A 27,709-nucleotide genomic window follows, 5' to 3' on the forward strand; every position below is an offset into this window, starting at 1 on the left:
TAATTATGAATTTTTCTAATTGAAGAAATTAAAAATCTGCGAAATTTGGAATGTTACAAGAGAAGATTATCACGATAAAAATAAAAAAATAGGAGTTTGAATGGCTATAGCTTGAAAATTTTTGAATATTGAAAAATATTTCGATATATTTTAATTTTCGGTATATTTCGATATAATTTAAATATTTTGAAGATTCATATTCATTCCCGAGGACGATGAAGATCGAAAAAATGTTATGTAGGCGCAACGTTCCTTCTTGTACTATTCGTTTGCAGTAACGCATCGTGCACTCAAAAACGTAGCATCGCTCCAATGCATTGCTATATTAAAAATATATAACCGCTGCAATGCACGTTCAACGAACAGCTAAACGTCCAGGACATATAGACATGTATCTATTCACTGATATCATCAATTTTCAGTAAAAACACAAATGATGTAAATTTTCATTTATACGTATGATAAAGTACTAGTTCATTCTAGGTTAAAAAAATTGTTCGACAATGGTATGATGAATTGTTTAAAAGAGATAATATATAAAAAGAAATCCAATAATATGATCAAGAATCAAATAGTTCCTCAATCAGCGTAATATCGTTTCTTATCTTTATCTTAATTAGTATTATTTAGATTATTGTATTCTCGTCATAGAAAAATATATTTTTGCTCGAGAAAGGAAAAGATATCGATGGTACATCATATTCCGTCAATTAAATCGTCAGGATTTCACGTAAAAAGGAAAAAAAGTATAAGTAATATAAGTAATAAATATATAAAAATATTGCAATAGATTATGTGAATCGTAAATTTGCTTGTATAAAGTATTAACTGTAATTGTAATGTTCGTTCTGAATGAACTTTCATATTTAAATTATAATTTTCTAATGGAATAGAAATATGCGTATCTAAGCTTTTGCATAATTTAATATAGTTTTATATTGAAATAGAACTTTTTCCTCATATTATATATGGAGACATATGTATAACATATTTTTTTTATTTATCGAACGCACGTACTTATACATATATATTTTAACTCTTTCCAACTATTCTTCGTATTAATACGAAATATCTTCGTATTAATACGAAATGATTATAAGATTTTTTAAGATGAGCACACTTTTGCGCATAAAGATTAACAAAAATGTATTGCTTATATATATACATTATATTTATACAAGAGGCGTTTAAAAAATAATATCCGTTTTGGAATTACGATAATACAAATGATTCAATTTTTTAAATACTTCAGTTTTTGGGTCATATTGACTCAGGATCAGTGGTATCAATTACAATCACCAGGTGTTGGGAGGGATGTTATATGAGAAGAATCGTGTCGGAGTCATTTTTGATCTGAATCATGCAGACTTTTTTTCAGGAAGATTCGATAAATACACTCTCCTAATACGCTTCTTTCATACAAAATTTGTCGAATATTTTTCTAATTTACGAACCTTGATTTATTTTAAGATCTCTTTCCTCCGCTTGCATTTTCTATGGTAATATTCCTTAACATTCCCATGTCATTGAGAACGTGGAAAATCTTGGCGGTAAAGTATTTAATAGTTTCGACATGATCGCGATCATGTAATTCTTCATCTTCATTATACAATTTTTTGGAGATCGTTTAAAAATTTTCAATATACGTTGCGACGGACTCTTCGTCTTTTATGTGAAACTCATAAAATTCCTGTCAGCAATGTTGTTTCGAATTTCCAATTGTTTCATCATACAGTGTACGCAGCTTCCTCTGTATTGTTTTTGGTGTTAGGAATAATTTACAATATTTATATGTAACAACTGTATATGATCATACTAAAGAGGATCACGGTGATTCTTGACTATTCTTTTTTCCACTGCATCGATTCTTTTTTAGATGTAGTTTCATCAGGCTCAACTGTCTTGTCAACTCTTATGCTTCAAAAAAGAATGACACACCATACTTAATCTTGTAAGATTAAACAATTTCTTTATTTCCATGATAAAAAAGAACGTTCAAACAATGCGATATTATTGAAAAATTTTTTACTAATAAATTCGAACAAAAGCAATAAAAGACCCGATAAAAAACGTTTTAGCACAATATTTTAGAATAACAGAAACGTGTTAACCCTATAATCTGTTGGTCTAAAATGAAGACTATACTAATTAATATGAAATAAATAAAACAATAAATGTTATCAGGTATTACAGACGCACGTACAAAACAAGAACCGAATAAGAACTAACCATTTCAGACGAGAAAGGAGAGCAGCACCTAAAGTTTAAATATAAAATACAAAACGAAAAAAGAAAGTTAAGCATTGAGTGATAGCTTAATGAACTATATAACAATTTAAGTACACTATATAGATGCATATACATATTTACAACATGCATCCTCATAGTACTGCATGCTAATAATCTCTTTGATGATCAAAAAATTTGTACTAATGGTTGGTAGTCGATGTGTAATGTAAAATAATTTCCATATTGATGAAATTTTTCTACTGTAAAAATTACTTATCGATTTGTGAATACCATTGTTGAATTTTTGTTAAAGTTTCTGACGCGTATTGTAGAAATCGTTCTGTCCGTTTAGTTCGTCAAAATGAACTAAAATTTCATCGCTTTTTAACTGTTTCTTTGTTTAAAACGCTTCTTCATACTTATTAGACCATCTAAATGGAACACGATCAATAAGTTATACAATGAAAATAATAATAAATTAAAGATTTTTTCGATAAATCTGTCGTAGTAATTTACAAAATCGATAAACCCTCTTAATTCTGTGTTATTTTACGATCACGACATTTTATCAATGGCACCTATTTTTGCTTTTGTTTTATGAATGTCATTTTTATCGATCGTTATAACTGCAGTATTCTCTTAAACTTGTAAAAATTCCGATTTTTCTTTATTAATTAGTATATTCACTTGACTTGACTTAGTTAATACATGATCTAGATCGTCTAAATGTAATTTAACGTTAAGCGCTTGTAATTTTTATATCATTGAGGAACATTGTAACTCCTGAAATGTCGTTTAAGAAGTTCTCCATTTCCCGTTATTAAATTGTAGGTAAACTCGAAATATATAATAGTTTTATACATATATAAAGACCTTTCTGTGTGTTTAAAATAATCTTTACAATTGCAATAGATATTTATATAGTGCTATTACGAAATTATGTATTGATTTCTTTTCTGCTTGTTTCTGTAGATAGAAACGATAATTTTCTACAATTTCTAACGATGCATAGATGCGTAAAATCCTATCAGCTGGAGATTTTGTAGGCATCTCATACAATTTGTAATAGACGGATCGAACGTTTTGTTGAATATATCTTGCAATAGTATCTCTGCAATTATTTTCTTTGAGCTTAATCCTTGTAGGTGTACTGTATAAAATTCTTTGTCCGTTTTCTTGTTTCACATTTTTAAATGGACATCGTATATCTATGTAATATACTTTTTAACTTGTAAGGCTACTGAAATTACTTTATCATTTCTGTGGTATCTTCGTCGCTATGTAGTTACGTAAGTCAGATGAAAGTAAGAATAGATCGGGGAAATGTTTATTTTCTATATTTTCTCTTCGATGTCTTACAATCCATCATACAGGATCATTGTGTTCGGTGCCTAATGCTGAAACTGAATAACTAAAAGAAACAACGCACGTCTTACCGCTTATACTGTTTACCTATCGTATAGACATATGTTTTTCAGCACAGATCCTTCTTTTAAGTCAACTTATGCAACACATTTTATATGATTTTTATTTTCTATTAGATTACTTGAGAGGAGATTAAAGTTTTAGATATGTTGAAGTGGGATATTATTCAAAAAAGATTGGGAACAGTGAATTACAGTTAAGTATTTTGTATTATTTTGTAATCACATGTATTTTGTAACCATATCTTTTTTGTAACCACAATATGGTGCAGTAAAAAATAAACAGCTTTTATACATGAAGATTTTTTCTTTATACATTATAAGAACATTTTATTATTTTACATAGCTTCGATAGTTAAATTATTAAATAACACTAATATATATTTGTTTAAACGGGTGGTAGTCGCAATTCATTTTGTTAAGTGCTTGCTTCGATTATATCGATCGGTATGTCTACTAAATTATTTCAATATAAATAAAATGTTAATCATTTCTTTTAATATATTAATATCATATGTACAATAATATAAACATGTAACGTGCATATGTAAATACATAATATATATATATATATATATATATATATATATATATATATATATATATATATATATATATAAGAAGCAACAAAAAATGAAAAAAAAAACGTTTATTAATCTATCGATAATAAATTAATGCTACAGATAAAATCATTTTTATTGTACAAATGTGTACATACATGTTGCATGATTTCCGATCTGCACGACAATCAATAATCGAAATGACCGTAATTCTCTTAATAGTTTATAAATTTAATCTTGTGCGATCATCTTTCATAATGGATAGAAATACTCCCATTTTCTAGAGAATAGTAATCAATTTAAAAAATGGCATAATAATTAATCGACAAGCGAAAAAATGACTTTTTTGGATCACTAAAGATATTCTTTCTTTATCTTCTTCTTTTTCTTTTTCTTTCGAAGATTATAAGATCATATGAATTTCTATCTACCTTTATTTTTATCTAAATCGATGAAAGGTGAATATATCCCTGATCTTATTTTCTTTATTTCTGCTATATTAATTTTTTTTCATCAGAAATGGAAATGACAGCGATGATGTTCAAGGTAGGTTCAAAGAAGATATTGCAACATCGAATTTACGCTATACACAATTGCGCAAATCATTCTACTGCGTAAGGCGAATAGTATTACATCGTGATTATCTTTAATTACAATACTACTAAGGAATTCTCTTTAGTAATAAGTACTTTTAATATGTCTTCAGCCAGCTGGCTAATGATATTCATGTTAAAAGAACATGGTTCCGATTATTGTCACAATCCATCAAATAATATATTTCATTTAAAATTCAATTCTGAAATGTTGATCCGTTGCGGAAAATATTTTATGAGAGTGGTATTCGATCGATACAAGTCGTATCGAGATCAATGATATTGCTACGTGGAGTTTAGAGAAAGGAATCACTAAAATGGTTTCAGATTTTCTTTATAGAAGAAGATATGATTTGAAAGTCATAAGAGTTGTTATAGTTAAGGTAAAATATTTTTCTCTAAATATTTTTTTTATTTTCTGTTTAAAAAGATTTATCTTTTTTTTTCTTTCTTTATACTTTTTCTTCTTTAGGATTCTCCATTCAAAATTGTAAACAAAGATGGCATATTAAATATACGATAGGATATTAAGAGAATTTTGTGTCACTCTTAATTTTAGTTTAGTTAGCCTGTATACATTGCACGTCTACTAGAACCAGTTAATCTACCAGATCTGTTTTCAATATATTATTTGATATATTATCATTTTTAATATATATTACATTTAAATATATATCATATTTAATATACATTTAATATATCAACAAAAAAGATGTGTACGTTGTAAATAAAAATTAAATAAATATCTATAAACCTATTTGTAGTTCCTACTTAGTATGCCACAGAAAAATGTGTACATGAGGATTCAATCCGTTTTGATTGATTTTCCTCGATTGCAGCAAAGTTATCATTATGTTCATAGGTTTGTAAAAATATTTCGCTACAGGTGACTGTCCATTATTTATTTCATATCTTTGTACTTCATTTCAAATTATCAAAGAAAAATGAATCAATTATAATATCGTAAAAAAGAAGGAAAAAGATTGTAATTAAACATTCTAACCACATCTTAATATTATATGTGTTAATCTAGCTCACTAAGTAGCTTGATCAATGATTTTTTTTTTCTTTTGATATGAATGTATATAGCAGTGACAAATTCAGTGAATCCACCGGGGAAATGTGGACCAGCGGAAAGTAAATAGTCTACATGACAATATTTCTTTATCTTATTTCTTATCGAAAAGTATAAGGTTTTTGTATATCTAAACATAAACCATTATATTTTGGTAATATACATTTTCCTTAATTGTAACAGTAATCGTAACATAGTAGTCTGCAATGTGCCGTAATGTAGTTTTGTTACGATAGTATAACATCACACGGCATTATTTGTTGCGGTATAGCATATAAAGGTGAGTTATTTGGAATATATGAAAAACATTTTGTGAATTTTAAGAGTTAATTTATCAACTATTGTGGAATACATTTTTCTTATGTTATCTTTGAATGAATACAAATTTATGTATTCAACATAAATTATAAATGTATAATACATTTTATCGTATGTATAATTCATTTTACGATTTTTTTAATGAAACAAAATTTTAATTCGTTATTCATTTAAATAATATCAATAATTTAACTGATTTGATATATGTATCTATTTTATCTATATTGTGACCTCAGATAACCTCATAATCTGATTAATTGTCCATGAAAAGCATAATAGTATTCCAATATGATGAATTTTTCGGATGTTACATTTATTGCTAGAGCTACTATTCTGACGGCCGAATCGAGCAACTCAAAATCTTACTTATATAGAAAGTGTATATGGTCAACTTTATTACTTTCTAGATGATTATCGTATATATTTGTTGAAATAAGGCTTTTAATGTGGTCATTAGACCACATATTTTATCATGTTCTTACTCGTCTATATTGATTGGAATGCCCATTAAAATATTTAAATGGAAATGAAATTCTCATATATAATATATTTGTTAATAAATAAGACTTTGCGTGCGATGGTCGTACCACATTATTTTATCAAGTTCTTCCTCGTTTATATCGATTAGAACATCTATTAAATTATTTCAATGGAAGTGAAATTTTTATAATTTTTATTAATATTTTACAATCGTATCTATAATAGTTGTGAAACGTGTCTACATAGATGAATACATAAATACGGACAATATACAGGGTGTTAGTTCACAGATGTCTGAACAAATATCTCGTGACTAATTGAACTTACAAGACAGTTTAATAAGAAAAGTTTATATGGTTTTGAGTTAGCTGTGCATACTCAAAATGCATATAAAGATCTTTTTTTACTCATAACCTTTTCAATTTATGAAGATTAACATAGTTTTTTTTTTAAATAGATATCTATAAGTCTTTTACATATTTATATAGTAGTGGTTATTTGTAATTAAAATCATATCAAATAAAAAATACTATGTATAGTTTACGAGATATTCTGCATCTTATTAAAAAAGTTGCTTCTTCAACCACAATTTAAAAAATTAGTTGATAGATTATGTAATACTTAGAAGCTGTATAGAAGCCGCTTACATGTTATGATCTTCAACATATCAAAATATACATGGTTGATTTCTAAATAACATATTTATTCGATAAGAGGCCGATTATATTGATGTTTACATGTAATTTTTTATTATATATGATTTCTATTGTAAATGAATTACAAAATTAATTACTATAAAAATGTACAAAAATAAATAAATATATATATATATATAATTATATATAAAATAATATATATATTATATATATAAATATATATAATATATATAATATATATAATATATATATATATAAACATATATAAATATATATAAAATAATACATATATATTATAAATTTACATACATATATATATATATATATATATATATATATATATAATATTATAATATACACATATATATGAACTAAGTTGATCTTCATAACTCGAAAAGATCATGGATAAAAAAATGATTACACACACTTTGTAGATAATTCTAAACCCTGCAAAATTTTTATTATTAAGCTTTCTGGTAACTGAAATTAGTCGCGAGATATTTACACAATTATTTCTGCAGGGACACCCTGTATATTCAGACACCAAAGAAAAAAAAGGTAATAAAGAAGGAAAATGAAACGAACGTTTATTAATCGATAATATGCTAGTAAAGATAAAATTATTGCGAATATGCACAGTGCAAACATACGTCGCGAGTACTTCGATCTGTACGACACTCGGAATAACCAAATAATGGACTAAAATTAGCGACAATAATTTTTTCAATAGTTTAGGAATCCAGACTCTACTTTTTATGCATTGTACACTTTGTAACGTGTAAATATTTTCCTATGAATTTTTATAGAACGTAATTTAATTTAATTTGAAAAATAGTCCTATCGATATTGAAATGATGTTCATTGTTCGATTAAACATACTTGTCATTCTTTTTCTTCCAAAAATCGCAAAATCGCAAGATTTTTCTATTGGCGACAAACAAACTGCTTTTATTTTAGACATTTGCAAATTATATGCATCGAAATCCGCAATTTTCTTATACTCTGAATCGATAAAAGGTAAAGATATTTCTCATTTCCTTCTCATCATTTTTACGATATTAATTTTCTCATTTTCCAGAAATGGAAATGAAATCGATGGTATTCAAATGGAGACGTGCATTTTCTCGTGAAGGTATTGTGAGCACAAACTTGCATTTTTCACAATTGCACGAATCATCGAATTATTTAAAACAAATTGTACGACCGCATTATGTAGCGGTGATCTCTAATTATAACGCAATTAATGAGTTCTCTTTAGCAACAAGTACTTTTGAAATGTCTTTAGCTGTATGGCTAGTGATATTCATTTACAAAGAACATGGCTCTGACTATTGTCACAATCCACCAGGTAATATATTTCATTTAAAATTCGACTCAGAAATGTTAGTCCGTTGTGGTACAGAAAATATTTTACGGGAATGGTATTCCATCGATAAGAATCGAACCGAGATTGATGATGTTGCTACGTGGAGTTTAGAGAAAGGAATCACTAATATGGCTCCAGATTCTCTTTATGAAAGAAGATTTAATTTAAAGGGTTTGATTTTGAGAGCTGTTATAATTAAGGTAAGTTATTTTCGGCTGAATATCTTTTCTATTATATATTTAAAAAGAATGATCTTTCTATTGTTTTTTTTTAGGATTCATCATTTATAACTGTAAAAAAGGATGGCGAATTAGGCGGTACGTTTGGTGAACTATTAAGAGAACTTTGTACCATTCTTAATTTTAGTTTCGACGTTGTCTCGGAATTACAAGAGTTTGGAAGATGGAATCCAGAAAAAAAGACTTGGTCTGGAGCAATTGCAGAATTATATTCTGGACGTGCTGATATTTCTCTTTCAGGTTTTTCTGTTACCACTGACAGATTGAATGTTGTTGACTACACACTTCCATTTTTGAATATCAAAAACTTTCTCGTTATTCAAGAACCAGAAAAATTTGGGATTAAATGGTCATCTCACTTTTTAGTAGGATAATTTGCAATTAAATTTGTTATTTTTTATTTCTTCGTGCTTTAACTTTTATGAATTTTGTAATTGTTATTTTTATAGACTTTCACTAATTCTGTTTGGATTGCTATACTTGGAGTATTAATTGTTGCATCGATCTTATTGATTTTTCTTAAAATACGTAATGGAACTGATCGTAAAATAGGATATTTATTCATCGATAATTTTCTGGAGATTTGGGGTATATTGTGTCAACAGGGACTGGCAGGTTTGATACAATATTTCTTGATTTGCATTTCATTTCTATTTTTTGATAGTTATATTTACACAAAGTATAACTTTGCTATAGATTTTCCTGAAGGATCTTCGCTAAGAATAGCATATTTTTCTATATTTCTTTTGGTTACTGTCTTATTAGCCGCCTATTCAGCGGCTTTGATAAGCTTTTTAACAACCACTATTCGCATCTTACCCTTTCATTCATTAGAGAGCTTGGTTCAAGACGGTACTTACAAACTTGCCGTTGTTCGTGGTACGGCTTATTATGATAAGTTTGCAGTGAGTATAATACGTTATGCTACACGCATATTTACGTTTGTGTTTGTGTGTGTAAAACAATAAGTATAGGATGGAAAGATGAAGAAAAATATTTATTTGTAGAATTCGGAAGATCCGCTCGCAAAGAAATTGATGAAGCTAATGTTAGAAGACAAAGAGTTGCCTCTTACTGAACAGGAAGGATATAAAAGAGTATGATGAAATATTATAAAATAAAAAATCAATAATATTTATATATATAGGATGTAGTGAAATTACGTGCCAAAACTTCGAGAATGAATTCTTCATATTTAATTTCATCAATAATTCGTATAGAATTGCATGATTTTTACGTAATAAGACTTTTATATGAAGAAATATTCCTAAAGATTTGTCATCTATTTTCTATTCTACTATAAATCATATTAATTTTATTATAGATATACGTTATTTATTTATAGATTTGTAAAAATCGGAAACTGGCTTTCTACACGGTTGATCAAGATGCTATAGCAAATCTGAAAATACCATGCAATGTGGTTCATATTGCTACAGGACATGTAAACAATATTGCTATGATTTTATCTAAGCACAATCCTTTCACCGATCTCATCAATTTTAAGTAAGAATCCAAGAATCTAATAATTAATTTTTGTAATAGTTGCTTTTTGTAATAGTTGATTTTTATTTATCATAAACTAAAACAATAGCTCGTTCTAGGTTACAGAAATATATTTACAATGGTATGATGAGCCGTTTAAGAGAGAAGACATTTAAAAAGAAGTTCAATAATATAATCAAGCATCAACCTGTTCCTCTAATCAGCGTCATGTCAATTCTTATTTTCATTCTCATTGGTATCATTTTGAGTACTTGTATTTTGATAGTAGAAAAGCTTATTTTTGCTGGTAAAAGGAGGAAAATGTCGATGGTACATCATATTCCGTCAATTAAATCGCCAGGATTTTATGCAAAAAGGAAGAAAAGATTAAGAAATATTGGAAAATATTACGCAAATCGTAAATGTGCACGCGAAAATTATTAATGAAAACGCCAATGTTCTCTCTCAATTATTATTATTTTCTAATGGAATAAAAACACGCGTACGCATATTTTTTCTTTCGCATTATTTACTAAAGTTTTAAATTGAAATAAAATTTTTTCATTGTATTTTATGTATAGACGTATATATTACATATTTTCTTTATTTATCAAATGTATATAAATATATGAAATAAATACATATGTTTTAACTCTTTTGAACTGTTTCGATTTTGCCTATTTGTGCAAAGGATGATTTAGTTATGTATTTCGTATTCAACAAAGAAAATTTTATTTACGATGTTTTAAGAATAATGATTCAGCAATATAATTAAATTAATCTTTCTCTTTTTCTTCAATAATCATATTATTCTATTTGAAACGAATCAATTTGATCGGAACAACATGTCAAATTTTCCATAATACCAATCAATCGTAAGGTATATACATTGTTATATACAATATATTCATATATGTATCTATATATCATAAAATAAAATTATATGATAAACATTATATATATAATAATATATAACATATATAATATGTTATATAATGCTTATACATATATATGAGGATCGTTTAAAAAGTAATATTAGTTTTGAAATTACGATAATATAAATATATTTTAAAAAGTTTTCTTTGTTTGTAACATTGTTTGTAAGTTTTTTTTTATATCTTCGTCATAAACTTCCGCTGTAAGCTCATTTAATCATTGTTGAACAATGCGCTATCCTGTAAATAGTTATTTTTTTTCTTTGTAATTTTCGATTGATTCATTTTGAAAATTTTCTCAAAAATTAACAAATGTGAATGACTTAGTATTTATACTCGTCCGAACATGTTTATTTAACTTAAAATGTTCAGATAAGAATTTTCAAAGTCAGCTGATTATAAGAGATTATATACTTATCAGTTGTGAAGCTTAATAATATCGAAGGACGAACGTTTTCACCATTGGAAAAGCGTATGATATGAAGCAATATAAATTGTTTAAACATGAAATTTACCATATAATACTACAGTTCTTCCACTGTCCATATCGAATATTATAGTTGCCTCTTCGGTTCTTATGAAGGCCTCGTATGATTTTTTCTGTGCTTTCAGTTGATTCGTGTATGGGTAATTAATCGATTGACAACTATAACTAGTATTAGATTTCTTTCGGATAATACCATAAAAATAATAATTTACTTCCTTATCGAAATCCAAATATTTTGTACCTGATAACCCTGTTTGGTCTGGCTTATTCGTCAATCCTAATACAAACATTTGTTTTTCAATGCCATTTTTAACAAATTATACAAATTATAATAGATGCATAATTTATATAATGCTGATACAAAACTTTATATGGATTTCCGTTCTACTACTTTCCGCAGATGAACATTGTAATTTTCTATCATTTCTAATAGTATAGGTGCGCAAAAATTCTTTTATTTAGACGAGTCAGCTGGAGCTAATTCGTCTTATTTAATAACGTTAAATTAAATTGGTCTTAGATATCAAAATTTTTGAGATGTTGAGGTGGGATAAGATACTAATAAAATCGGGAAATATTGTATTATAGTTAAGCATTCTGTATTATTTGGTTTAACCATAATATGAAAAATATGGCTCAGTGGAAAATAAATAGCTTGCATAGATGAACATTTTTTTTATCTTATTTCTTGCAAAAAAGTTCAAAGTTAACGGTTAGAGATCTGATAAAATGCACATTATATAAAATGAATTGATAAAGTTTTCTAACTGATGAAGTTTAAGAATCATTGATTTATGTCAACACAACAGTAAAACTAAGTGAACTTCTATAAGAATATTCCATTACTATAAATAGCTTCGATAATTAAACAGTTATAGGGTATAAAACATCACTTATACAAACTTGATTAAACGTGTGATAGCCGAAATTCATTTCATTAAGTTCTTACTTAGATTATATCGATCAGTATATCTATTAAATTATTTCAATGGAAATTAATTTAAAAATTTTCTTTAACATTTAACTATCATATGTGGAAAAATGTAAACGTATAACTTTTATATGTGAATAACAAGCGTAATAATCGAAGTGACAATAATTTTCTCATTAGTTTAGGAATTTAGTATCCTACAAGCTGCTTTTGTAGTCGCATAGAAATTTTCTCATTTTCTTTAGAAAATAGACACCGATTCGTTCAATTTGAAAAGTAACACTATAATCAATCGATCGACACACGAAAAAAAGACGTTCGTTATGTCATTCAAAATATTTGTTCTTTTTTTCATTCTTTTTCTTCTGCAAGATCGTACGAATTTTTTTCTATTAGCGACAAACAGATTCCTTTTACCATGGACATTTGCAAATTATATGATCAAAAATCTGCAATTTTCTTATTCCCTAATTCGAAAAAAGTAATAAGCATTATTTATTTTCTTTTCCTCATTTCTAATACATTAATTTCTTTTTTTCATCAGAGATGGAAATGACAGCGATGATATATAAGGTAGGTTCAAAGAAGATATTGCAATATCGAATTTACGCCATACACAATTGCGCGAATCATTCTACTGTGTAAGGCGAATAATATTACATCGTGATTATCTTTGATTACAACACTACTAAGGTACTCTCTTTAGTAAGAAGTATTTTTGATATGTCTTCAGCCAGCTGGCTAATGATATTCATGTTAAAAGAACATGATTCCGATTATTGTCATATTCCACCAAATAATATATTTCATTTAAAATTCAATTCTGAAATGTTGATCCATTGCGGTACGGAAAATATTTTACGAGAGTGGTATTCGATCAATACAAGTCGTATCGATAATAATGATATCGCTACGTAGAGTTTAGAGAAAGGAATCTATAAAATGTTTCCAGATTTTCTTTACAAAAGAAAATATAATTTAAAGGGATTGATCATGAGAGCTGTTATAGTTAAGGTAAAATATTTTTCTCTAAATATTTTTTCTATTTTCTGTTTAAAAACATTTGCCTTTATCGTTTTCTTTCTTTTTGCTTTTTCTTCTTTAGGATTTACCATTCACAACTATGAATAAGGATAGCAAATGAAATGGTATATACGGTAGGATATTAAGAGAATTTTGTGTCACTCTTAATTTTAATTTCAACATTGTTTCGGAAGTTAAAGAGTACGGAAGATGGAATCCAGAAAAAAAGACTTGGTCTGGTGTAATTGCAGAATTATATTTAAAGGTGCTGAAATTGCTCTTTAAAGTTTTTCTATTACCAGTGTCAGATTGAATGTTCTTGACTTCACGCTTCCAATCTTGATACGCATTCGGTAATACTTATTGTTCTTCGTTCTGTTTCTTATTTTGTTGCTTACTTCACTCATGCTACACTTCTATCTCATATCTTAGCCCCTTCTTTTCCTTCCATAAACAATCGCACCTCACAAAGAACGGATCATGCTCTGTTCGACTGTCGGTCAATTTGTCTCATACACGCACACATACAACTAAGTAGTAGATGATAGAAGAGGATAAATTGCTCTTAACTATAATGGCAGGGGATATATGAATGTACGATGAAGTAATATAAAAAAAAATTAAATATCATTTACATATACAAGGTGTAACGAAATTACTTGAAACAACTTCAGAAATGGATTTCTTAAATGTAGAGGAGAAAAATGTAGTTCTATCATCTTGGCTTCGGTGCTGCGTAGTTAATTTGCTACTACGAGAGCAGGTTTGTTTGCATTTCGCGCACCGCCAGCGATGATAGTCGATTCGCATAGAAGATCTGTCTCTGTCTTTTCCTAGTTGTCAGAGTCGAAAACCTATTGGTCATAATGAATAAGGGCGGCGGCAAAAGGTTGGCGGCAAGGCGGAAATTATTGAAGATCATCAGCAAAATATTAATATTATAATAATATTAATAATAATATTAAATCTGCAAATTAAGGGGAGAACAAGATATATTTGGAAGATTCCGCAGATTTAGTGAGATAGACGCACATTAAAGAATATTCTGCGAATTGAAATTATAACAATGTATTTCGAAGAAATAAGGTACCGATAGAATATATTTTTTTCTTCTCTACAAAAGAGGAATTAATTTCTGAAGTTTAGCTAGTTTTGTTAAATTTATAATATAGTTTAATTATTAAAATCCGTTATTAAATTACAGATTTGTAAAAATCGAAATCTAGTAATCTATGCGTTCGACGAAATGAAAATGTCAGTAGATCATAAAATACCGTGCAATGTGGTCTGTGTTGAGACGGAACATGTAAAAAATATGGCTATAGTTTTATCTAAGCACAATCCATTTACCAATGTCATCAATTTTCTATGTAAGAACACAAGAATCTAATAATGTAAATGTTTATTTACTGTATGATAAAATATTATCTCGTTCGAGATTGCAGAAAATTTTCGAGAATGGTATGATAAATCGTCTTTTAAATTTGTCATTTAAAAAGAAATCTAATGATATGACCAAGCACCAACCGGTTATCCTAATCAGCGTAGTATCGCTTCTTATTTTCATTCAAATTGGTATCATTTTAAGTACTTGTATTCTGATTATAGAAAAGCTTATTTTTGAATATATCGATAGTACATCATTGCACAAAATAACACGAATGGTAAATGTACATGCATAAAATATTGACGACAACGTCAATATTTGCTTTCAATGAAATTTTTGATTATAACTTTTTAATATATTAGAAACATGCGTACATATAAGCTTTTGCATTATTTAATACAGTTTTAAATTTAAATGGTATTTTGTCATTATATTATATGCGTAGACATGTGTTTAATACATTTTCATTATTTATCAAATGCAAATATACATAATTTAATTCTTTCGAATTGTTTTAATTTTTCGTACTTGTATGAAGTATAATATACCTATGTATTTCATAGTTAAAAAAAAAACATTCGCCATTTTTTATTTATGAGTCGTGATTCAGTAATATAATCGAACTATATTCTCTCTTTTTTCAATGTATTATACATACTTTTTTATTTAGAGCAAGTTAATTTGATCACATCTGCGTGTCAAATATCTACATCAAATATTTATATCAAATATATATATATATATATGTAATAACACATTGATATACTATGTGTCTAGCATATACAGTGTCTATAGATGAAATAAATCTTTTAATCATAGGACAATAAATTTTTGATTATTTCTGTAATGGATTATTGAATGATATATTAATCGTAATCAATAATCGATTAATTATTATTAAGTTAAATCATTAATCTTAATTATTTTTATAATTTGTAATCATATATAATGATTAATTTATATTTCATTATATACTGATATTGCTTTAATTGTTTAGTACTTTATGATTTAATAGAATTGAAATTATTATTGATTAATATGTGTATGTAGTATAAAAATATTATTATGTGTGATATAAAAATATTAAAATATTAATATTTTTTGTGTGAATAACAATAGTATTGATATATATATATATATATATATATATATATATATATATCATATATATATATATATTATTATATATATATATATATATCATATATATATATATATATATTATTATATATATATATATATATATATATATATATATATATATATATATATATTAGGTGGACCGGAAAGTAATATCGCTTTCTTAAATTAAATTCAAACGAATAAATTTTTAACAATTTTTAACAATTAAATATCGACATGCGCAGAAACAACATTACTTTCCGGTCCACCTAATATATCCTTTGTGATAGAAAAAAGTTTTCATTTTATGTAATACCTCGCTGCCAACTTCAGCTTCTGTCAAGATATTATTCTCATGTGCAACAATAATAAATAAATGTACCAAAAGTATATAAATTATCGAATAAAATGTTTGAAATGATAGTTACAAGCCAATTATTACTTGCATATACATTTATATAGACGTAGTTATATGTTTGATATCAAAGTAAATTATTGTTAAAATGTTTGTTTTAAAATTATGTAAATAGTACATAGATATTTTTCATTAAATATTTACGGTATTGTTCTTATAAATAAATTACTAAATCAATTGTAATTGAAAGTGATATAATTACATGATTGAAGATTATTTGATGATTAAATTAATCATGATCTTTAATTACATGATTTTGACTACTTCTCTTATTTTGAATTAGGTTCAAAATTAACGAAATTTCTGAATTGACAAACTATAGTAATTTACGATTTCATATATACATATAAATTGTTACGAGCCATATATACGTATAGATTGTTACGAGCTACATATATGTATAGATTGGGGAGTTCGCAATTCTGTATGTCTAGAAGGCTGTTTCTAGGCACACAGAAACTTTGATACGTAACAACGGATTGCCATCTGTTTTATAAGGAAATTCGGTTGAGTGACTCGCAAACGTTCCGAAATATCTGAATATTTTATTAAGAGAGTTTATCTGTTAAGTTGTTAATTGCAAATAAATTGTCCTTGTTTTGTTTATTAAAGTTCTTTTTCGTCTACACGTGCTCGTGGTTGCTCGTAACAATGTATATATTTATGTATTTATTATAATAATTATAAGTAAACATATATATATATTTATATATATATATATGTATATATTAATAAGTTATTTATACTAGAATCTTAGTTTTTATTGAACTATACTCGGAATAAAACTTGAACAATTGATATCGATTGTGATAAAATTGTTTTACATAATGTAACCCGATTACTATGGAGTAAAAGGCTGTTAATATTCAATGAAAATCTCCATCTTTCATAATCAATTTTTATTATTTTGATTTCTATTTTATTCTCAAGTAACAAAATATATTATATCATAAAATTTAGTAACAAATTTATCGTTATGTAATTATGAGAATTAAATTTAGGAAGAAAAATTTTTTGTTGGTAATCTGTAAACTCTGTATAATTTTTCCGATTTTTCTTGATGCCAACTGAAGATACATAAATCGACTGGAGCACTTGTTTATCGATATTAAAACCTAACTAATAACAACCTCTGCAGTGCATACAATAGTATTGTAATTATAAATTTTATTAATTGTATTGTTTTCATTGTTAAACTTAAATTTCTTGTTAAATAATGAATTATCAAAGTTTTTATTGCCTTTAAATGTTAAACATTTTCTGTACATTTTTTTAGATTCTTCATTGTTCTATTGGACATGATTGTAGGATTGGTCGAATGGATTAACATTATGCTATAATTTTCTTTAAAAGGAATTACGAAAATATTTCTTTTGAGAGATGAATTGATGAGTTGAATTTATCCAGACTCAACTCTTTCTGTTGGATTGCGTACACTTTCTTTTTGAAAAATTAGCTTTATGATTACCATACAAGTTGATATTTCATTTACGATTATGCTTAATTTATATAGTCTATAATAAAATATCAAAATTTGTAAAAACGCAATGATAACAAATTGATTTGCATGAGAATATATTAATCAATAAATATGTATAGCGTTTCATGGAATTTATATCCTCCGGATATATTTATATAAAATTTTATATATAAAAAAATATATATATATTTTTATGTATAACATTTTATATTGTATTTTTTAATATTAATATAGATGGAAAAAAATGTAGAACGTATAAATTTCAAAATATAAGCTATTGGAATAGTCTTTCAAATTTTTATTTAGAAATAAAGATATTAAACCTTAAATGTGGGAGTTTAAAGCAAGGAGTATGCTTCTATTATGTTTAGCAGACGGTATTTAAAATATTATCATTATAGAATACAGAAGCATTTCAATCTTACAAGGTACTTTTGTAAAAATGATTTTATTACATATATACGTAATATATTTTAGTTTTAAATAATTGCATTAATTTATAAAAAGATTGATAATGTTATAATTTAATAGGATACATTACTATCTGAATATAAAGTAGTGATTATTAAATTTATCTAAATGCAGAAGAGATATTATTTTATTAGAATAAAGTAAGTTTCAAGAAATTGAAAAAGAAAATGTATCCATTAATGATCCGTTAGAAAATGTTCTAATTCGATCTTTGTAAGTTTTTGAAATTATCTATGAGAATGTATTATTTATGTTCACAATATTTTTGTGAATTTGAATATTACAGAAACTATTCGGAAAATCGAAATCTGTATAACGATAAATGTCAGGAGATTCATAATGAAAGATTACCTATTTGAATGTTTTATTAGAAGATGAATTTTGAAGTCAATTTGGGAGAAGTTATACAAATTCAGTAATAAAATCAGGAAATAGATAATATACAGAATGTAGACAAACACGTCATGAATATCTTGTATAGTATAAGAAATATTAAACAACAAAAGTTTGTACGTGCAAAAGATTCATTTAACTAGTATGACTAATAAAAAGAATAATATTACTGAAACTTAAGAACAAGTAATTAGTTGTTAGAAATGATAGATGAAAATCAATTTATCGCATCTACCTCATATATATTTAAGAATAACAGAAATACATGTAGGGATAAAAAGAATTTTGAGCAATGCTTAAAAATGATAATGATCATAATTTGAGAGATAATATAATGAAGAGAAAAAAATTAAAATGCTCTATTAAAAGAGAAAGTATTAAAAAGCAAAGTGATATTTATTTTTCAATTTGATGATTTTAAATTTGATGATGTTAAGGCGTTAGGTTTTAATATAAAAGGATTCGATATAAAAGAATAAAGAATCTGATATGAAAAGAAAATTTTCAACAAAGTAAATTTTTGTAAAACATTAATTACATAAAAGTCAAAATTTCTTTTGAAACATCAAGATTTAAGGTAAATAGTATTAATACAATTAGCATTATTTAATACTCAAATAGACCTAAATTGGCAAAAAAAGAAATTGTATATAAAAGATTTGCGGTATGACTTAATATTAATATTTTCAACAAATATTAGTATATGATAATGGAATTATATATAAAGAATAATATTGGTATTATAAGCATTGATATCACTACCAACTATTAATTCATAAAAAATACGTTATTGAAAAGAAACATCAAATTAAGAGAAAAATATTAGAAGAATCTTTGATTTTAGAAAAGCAAAAGATTTACAAGAATAAATCCCAGAAAATATTTTGATTTATTTATAATTAAGAAAATGATAAGAAAAGTAATTTAGAAATGTTTAGAAAATGTTTAGAACTATGAACGAGAACAAATCGCTACATTTAAAGTTATTTAGAAAAGTACTTTTAATCTATTTTATATTTTTATTTAATATTTTTAAATTATTTGAAATCTATTTTTTATTTAAATTTGTTAACGTTTTATTTCTATTGTAATTTTAAGGAGATTATCAAAATATACTTCTTAAAAGTTTAATGTAAAAGGTTTGACAACAAATTCTTCTTTTATTTTTTATCTGCAAAATGGATTTGGTACTCAACTTATTAAGGGAGAAAGAAAGCAAAAGAACATGTGTTCGAAAAAAATTTTATAAATAACATTAATCGGTGCAAACGCTCAAATGATAGACGCAATCCTTTCATATTGTCCTATAACTGCTGTGTTTAGTTTAGCCATGAAAATGATTCGATGATAAAGAAAGTTAAAAATTTTTCTCTGTTTGAAAACAATTTTAATATAGTACGAAAAAGATATTTCTTAGAACAATAAACATAACGTTTGAATATTTTGTTACTAACTTTTTACTATTTACAAAACGAAAAGTCATTTTTAAATTAAATTGAATTCAATAGAATTGGTAATTCATTTATTATACAAAATGAAAGAATTCTTATTTCGATAATGATAGAGATCCACGTAGAGAAGAGAATCGACTAAAAGAGAAGAAAATTCTTCGTTAGCTTCGTTAGCTAAAGGGGGAAGAATTGAAATAATGTTCTGTCTCATCGAATAAAAATAGTAAACGTAATTTTGTGTTGTAGAATGCATTTGGATCAGCTCTCGATGACGATAATTATTATATAAGGTGTGACAAAAATTTTGTACACCCGAAATATTTCCGTTAGTTTTAAAAATATGGAAAAATGTTATATACAAAACTTGAATGATATGAAAAAGGACATAGTATGACATAATATTATATATATTAATAATATCTTTCTCTCGTGAACTTTCATGTAATCAATAATGTACAAATAAATATATATAAAGTATATACAAATAAATAAAATACACGGTCGTAATATTCACAATATATTATTCACCCTCTCATGCATCATCTCTAATGCATTCTCAATGTAAAGTATAATGCATCTTCATTAAAAAGTTAATGACGCAGAGAAAAATAAATTCGCCCGATTAGATCTCAATGGGGAATCAGTTTAATTTCAATATGCAGTCATTATAAAAAAAATTACTATTATTAAAAAATAAATAAATATAGTTTATTTTTAATACCCATATATGCATTTACAAATTTTACATTCAAGACAATATTTGCAAATCAAATTCATCCTTTTGCAGATTACATGCAAATTGCAATTTTTGCAGATTACATACAGCTGTTTGCAAATTAAATTAAATCTTTAGAAAATCAATATTTTCTAGAAAATTTTTCGCTCAGATTATTGTCTTTCAATTTCTAAAATAGAAAGTAATGAAAAGATATTTTTAAAAAATTCACTCAAAAATAAAATTTCAAATCACAGTTTAATAATATTATTCGATGTACAATCAATGATGTAGTGAAAATCTACATGAGTTTGCATTATGATCCAACTTTAAATGATACATTTACAAGAAATTATGATTTCCCGTAAATTGTAAAAATTCCGAATTAAATATTAACATAAGTGAGTTCTTATTTAGGAACTATCCATAAATACCCATTTAGTAAAAATTGAAAAATAGAATTGCTTTTAACTTTATTGCACAAGAGAAAGATATATTGTTTAATTTATAATTATGAATTTCATGTGTAAAGAAATGGATTTTACTAGATAAATAATTAAATAAATATTTTATTTACCTCTTTACATTACATACAATGCAATTTGGATTTTCTTAACAATAAATATACATTCAATTTTATTTTCATTACAAAAATCATTATTTTTATTAATAAAACTATTCAGCAGAAAAACTTGATATGCAAAAGAATACATATGATTTGCAAAATGGTGAATTTGATTTTCAAAGGGTTGAATTTAAAACCGGATGATATATAGACTTAAGTTTCTTTACAACTATGATAATTCTTATGCTTTTTACATTATTTATAACTTCTATAATCATGAAATGAAGATCTTCCGACGATTTGACATTGATGCAAAAATCTTATGAAGAAACCAAATGACCAAGATGATGAATTTGATAAAACGGAAAACTGTTAGAATCTAAATTGAAACAATATACTGGTATACCTATATTAGTATAGATCATAAAGATGACACACATACATTAAGAAAATATATTGATTCGTGTTAAGCATTAAACAGAAATGAAAAATTACATTTTTGTATACATGTGCATATACATACATATGCAAAATATAGACAAATTTGGGAAAAAGAATTTGAAAATGTCCAGAACAGAGATGGACAAAACATGATTTGATTAATAATTGAAGTTTAGTTTAAGATTAATAGTTGAATATAAATTCCGGCTTATTAATCATGAATACTGATTATTTGATAATTAGTAATCATTAATTAATGAAAAAGAGAAATAGTCAAAACCATATAATTGAAGATCATGATTAATTTAATAATCATTAATTATTCAATGATTACTTTTTCAATTACGATTAATCAATAATTTATTTGTAAGAACAATATTGTGAATATTTATGGAAAATATATACTTATTAGTCATATAGTTTTAAAACAATAATAATAGTAATAGAGTAATAGTTGCTTTTAACTATCATATCAAACATTCTATCTGATAATTTTGCTTTCGGTACATTTATTTATTATTGTTGCACATGAGAATAATCTCTTGACAAAAGCTGAAGTTGGCAGCATCGTGTTGTATAAACTAAATGTTTTTTCTTATTATTATGAATATTAGGATTATAGTTATTCACACACTAAATTGTGTAATATATTTATATTATATATTTTTATATTACACATATTATTAGTCAATAATAACTTCAATTCTGTAATTCGTAAAGCACTGAACAGTTAAAGCGATATCAATATATTATGAAATAATAATTATTCACTGCATGATTTATAAGTGACTAATTTAAGATTATAAATTAAAAAAGTAATTATTATTATTAATGATTTATCCTAACAGTAGTTAATTTTAATTAATCGATTAATAATAATATTTACTATAATTATATTCAATATATATATATGATGTATTATATAACACACACGCACACACACGCGCGCACACACACACACACACACACACACACACACACACACACACATATATATATATATATATATATATATATAGAGAGAGTGAGAGAGAGAGAGAGAGAGAGAGAGAGAGAGAGAGAGAGAGAAAGAGAGTGCATGCGTGATCATGCATTATGATTACTATTATAAGATATTTGACATATGGATGTGATCAAATTCATTTGTACTAAATAGAAAAAAATGTATCCTAAAAAGTACGAAAAATCATGATTCAATTATATCGCTGAAATTTAAAATATATAAAACGCTGAATGTAATCTTTTTCTGACTATGATATACATATGTATGTATATCTTACATCGTGCAAGTAAAAAAATTTGAAACAGTTCGAAAGAATTAAAATATTCGATAAATAAAGACAAAGTATCATACATATATTTACGATAATGAAACGAAAAAGTTCTACTTCAATTTAAAACTATATTAAATAATGCAAAAGTTTAGAAAGACGTACGAGTGCTCATATTCGATTAGAAAATAATAATCAAAATATAAATATCATTGAGAATAAATATTGACGTTGTCGTTAATACTTTATCCTTGTACATTTACGATTCGTATATTGTTTTTTAATATTTCTTATATTTTTCTTTCTTTTTATATAAAATCCTGAGGATTTAATAGACGGGATATGGTGTACCATTGACATCTTCTTCTTTTTACAAGCAAAAATAAACTTTTCTATAATCAGAATACAAGTACTCAAAAAGATACCAATTAGGATAAAGATAAGAAGTGATAGTACGCTGGTTAAGGGAACCGGTTGATGTTCTATCATATCATTGGATTTCTTTTCAAATGGTGAATTTTTTAAACGACTCATAATGCCATTGTCGAAAAATTTCTGCAACCTAAAATGAGCAGAAGTTTTAATGTACGATAAATTAAAATTTACATTATTACATTCTTGTGATCTTACTGAAAATTAAAAATGCCAGTAAATGGATTGTGCTTAGATAAAACTATAGCTACATTATTTACGTGTCCTGTCTCAACACGAACTACATTGCACGGAATTTTAGGATCTATTGATTTTTTCATTTCGTCGAACGTATATATTGCTAGCTTCTGATTGTCACAAATCTGTAATTTAATAACTGATATTAATAATAAAACTGTATATAATCTTATTTATAAATATTATTTAATTTTTTTTATAATATTTCATCATACACTCGTAAATCCTTCCAACACAGTTAAGGGCAATTTGTCTTCTTTTAGCATCAACTTCATCAACTTTTTTGCAAGCGGAGCTTCCGAATTCTGTAAATAAACGTTTTTCCTTGTCTTTGTATATACATATATATATATACATATATATACATATATAAATACATATATATATATATACATATATACATATATATATTCATATATATATACATATATACATACATATATACATATATATATATAAACATAAGATAACAGCGGTATCATACTCACTGCAAATTTATCATAATAAGCGGTACCACGAAAAACAGAAAGTTGATAAGTACCATCTTGAACGAAACTTTCTAATGAATCAAAGGGTAGGATGTGACTTACGGTCGTTAAAAAGCTTATCAAAGCTGCAGAATAAGCAGCTGATAAGACGGTAACCAAAAGAAATACAGAAAAGTATGCTATGCGTAACGAAGATTTATCAACAAATTCTACAGAAAAGAAATACTTTGTTAATGCTTATATAAAAGTATATAAAAATATTATTAATAATTATCTTAATATATAAAAATCAAATTAAAAAACTAAAAAACGTAAATAATATAACATTAAATCAAACCTGAAATTCCTTGTTGACAAAATATACCCCAAATTTCCAAAAAATTATCAGACAATAAATGTTTGATTTTACGATCGGTTCCATTTTTTATTTTCAGGAAAATCAATAAAATTGATGCAGCAATTAGTACTCCAAACATAGCAATCCAAACAGAATAAGCGAAAGCCTACGATAAAAATAATTCCTTAATTAATGAAGGTTGTGAAAAAGAAAATATAACAAAAATGATTGCAAATTATCGTACTAGAAAATAAGATGACCATTTAATCGCGAATATTTCTGGTTCCCGAAAGAAGAGACAGTCTTTGGAGATCAAAACAGGATTCGTGAAGTCAACGGCATTTAATCTATCATTGGTCATAGAAAACTCTGAAAGAGAAATATCTGCACGTCCAGTATATAATTCTGCAATTGCACCAGACCAAGTTTTTTCTTTTGGATTCCATCTTCCATGCTCTTCTACTTCTGAGACAATGTTGAAACTAAAATTGAGAGTGGCACAGAGTTCTTTTAATATCCTACCGTATATACCATCTAATTCGCCATCCTTGTTTATAATTATAAATGGAGAATTCTAAAGAAGAAAAAGCAAAAAGAAATAAAAAAATAGAGACAAATTTTTTGAAGTAGAAAATAGAAAAAATATCTACATGAAAATATTCTACCTTAACTATAACAGCTCTCATAATCAGGCCTTGTAAATTATGTCTTCTTTCATAAAGAGATTCTGGAACTGTTTTGGTAATTCCTCTCTCTAAGCTCCACGTAGCTACATCATTGATTTCAGTCCGATTTATATGGATCGAATACCATTCTCGTAATATATTTCCCGTACTGCAACGGACCAACATTTCTGAATTGAATTTTAAATTAAATATATTACCTGGTGGACTGTCACAATAATTTGTCCCATGTTCTTTGTACAGGAATATCACTAGCCACATGGCTGAAGACATGTCAAAAGTACTTGTTGCTAAAGAGAATTCTTTAATCGCATTATAATTAGAGATCATCACGATGTAATACGGTTGCATTATTCGTCTTACGTAGTAGAATGATTCGTGCAATTGTGAAAAGGGCAAACTTGATATCGCAATACCTTCTCGTGAAAGTGCACGCCTCCATTTGTATATCATCGTTGTCATTTCCATTTCTATAGAAAAAAAGAACAAATGTAGTAGAAATGAAGAAATGAAAATGAGTAGTATCTTTACCTTTTTCCGTATCGGCGTATAAGAGAATTGCAGATTTCTTTCCATATAATTTGCAAATGTCTATGGTAAAAGGAATCTGTTCGTCGCTAATAGAAAGAAATTCGTACGATCTTGCAACTTTCGGAAGAAAAAGAATGAGATAAAGAACAAATATTTTTAATAGCATAACGAATGTCTTTTTTCGTGTGTCGATCGATTGATTATAGTGTTATTTTTCAAATTGAACGAATCGGACTCTATTTTCTAAGGAAAATGAGAAAATTTTTATCCGACTACAAAAGCAGCTCGTAGGATACTAAATTCTTAAAGTAATAAGAAAGTTATTGTTATTTCGATTATTATGCTTGTCATTCATGTATCTATATATAAAAGTTATACATTTATATCTTTCTACGGTAGTAAAAGGTTAAAGAAAATATTAAAATTTCACTTCTATCTTAATAATTTAATAAATGTACTGATCGATATAATTGAGTCAAGCACTTAACAAAATGAAATGCGACTACTGCACGTTTAAACAAATATATATGAGCATCGTTTAATATGGAATACCCGTTTAATTATCGAAGCTATATAAAATAATGGAATGTTAGCTTTAGTCATACGTTGACATAAATTAGCTATTCTTATTGATATTGTCAAAAAATCATTCCATGTTACTATAAGATATTGTCAATTCGAAAACTTTATTAGTTCATCTTATATAATGTGCATTTTTTCGAATGCCTTACCGTTAACTTTGAACTTTTCTGCAAGAAATAATATAAAAAGAAATGTTCATCTATACAAGCTACTTATTTTCCATTGGGCCACATTGTGGTTATAAGGAATAATACAAAATGCTTAATAGTAATACAGTGTTCCCAATTTTTTTTTCAGTCATATCCCACTTTAACATCTTAAAAATGTTGATGCCCTCGCAAGAAATCTAGTAGAAAATAAAAATTATATAAATTGTGTTATATAAAGAAAGGGTCTGCGCTGAAAAACGTACGTACATATGATAGGTAAACAGTATGAGAGATAGAACGACTATTGTCTCTTTTAGTTATTCAGTTTTGCATTAGCCACCGAATGTATTGATCAGTTAAATTCTAAACAATAAAAGATAATCAATCATTTCTTTAGAAAAAGTCTTTAAAAGGAATTGTGAACTCTTTTCACGAAGGATTCATACTGTAATTCAAACAATTTGACATGATTAGGATAAAATTACTTCCCTGTGGGCCGAACGTCCCGTGTTGGAAAAAATATATATTTTTTCTAATAAATGTAAATAGTAATCCAATTTTTTAATCTAAAAAATCAGTTGTTGATTCTTAATTATTTACTATTCGACTCCTAGAGGACTATGGACTACATTTGATAATCTAAAATATTAATTATACTATATTTGATAATCTAAAATATTAATTATACTATATTTTGTGTTTAAATAACAAATATTGGTTCATGCGATTAAAATGGCGGTAAGAACTAAAAATATTGT

At 26.2% G+C, this 27,709-nt stretch overlaps 1 protein-coding gene across 1 annotated transcript; it reads right to left on the bottom strand.

The window, feature by feature from the left end:
* Nucleotides 1-11,858: 11,858 nt before the first annotated feature.
* On the bottom strand, nucleotides 11,859-26,157 carry LOC124428354 (probable glutamate receptor). Its single transcript, XM_046972298.1, has 9 exons — nucleotides 26,106-26,157; nucleotides 25,672-25,979; nucleotides 25,251-25,553; nucleotides 25,007-25,172; nucleotides 24,670-24,878; nucleotides 24,397-24,486; nucleotides 24,143-24,306; nucleotides 23,938-24,074; nucleotides 11,859-12,124 (listed from the first exon to the last, which is right to left on the bottom strand). The coding sequence occupies exons 1-9, from the start codon at nucleotides 26,155-26,157 to the stop codon at nucleotides 11,859-11,861; spliced, it is 1,695 nt and encodes a 564-aa protein (XP_046828254.1).
* Nucleotides 26,158-27,709: the final 1,552 nt, after the last annotated feature.

Source organism: Vespa crabro, chromosome 12 (genome assembly GCF_910589235.1).
Source record: "Vespa crabro chromosome 12, iyVesCrab1.2, whole genome shotgun sequence".
In the NCBI taxonomy this organism is placed as follows: Eukaryota; Metazoa; Arthropoda; class Insecta; order Hymenoptera; family Vespidae; genus Vespa; species Vespa crabro.

Coding starts and splice junctions, on each gene's coding strand:
- LOC124428354 (XM_046972298.1), bottom strand. CDS start 26,157: ATGGAAATGACAACGATGATATACAAATGGAGGCGTGCACTTTCACGA. Junction 24,879..25,006: donor TTGTCAACAAGGAATTTCAG/GTTTGATTTAAT, acceptor TCTTTTCTGTAG/AATTTGTTGATAAATCTTCG. Junction 12,125..23,937: donor TCTTATCTTTATCCTAATTG/GTATCTTTTTGA, acceptor TGTTTGTATTAG/GATTGACGAATAAGCCAGAC.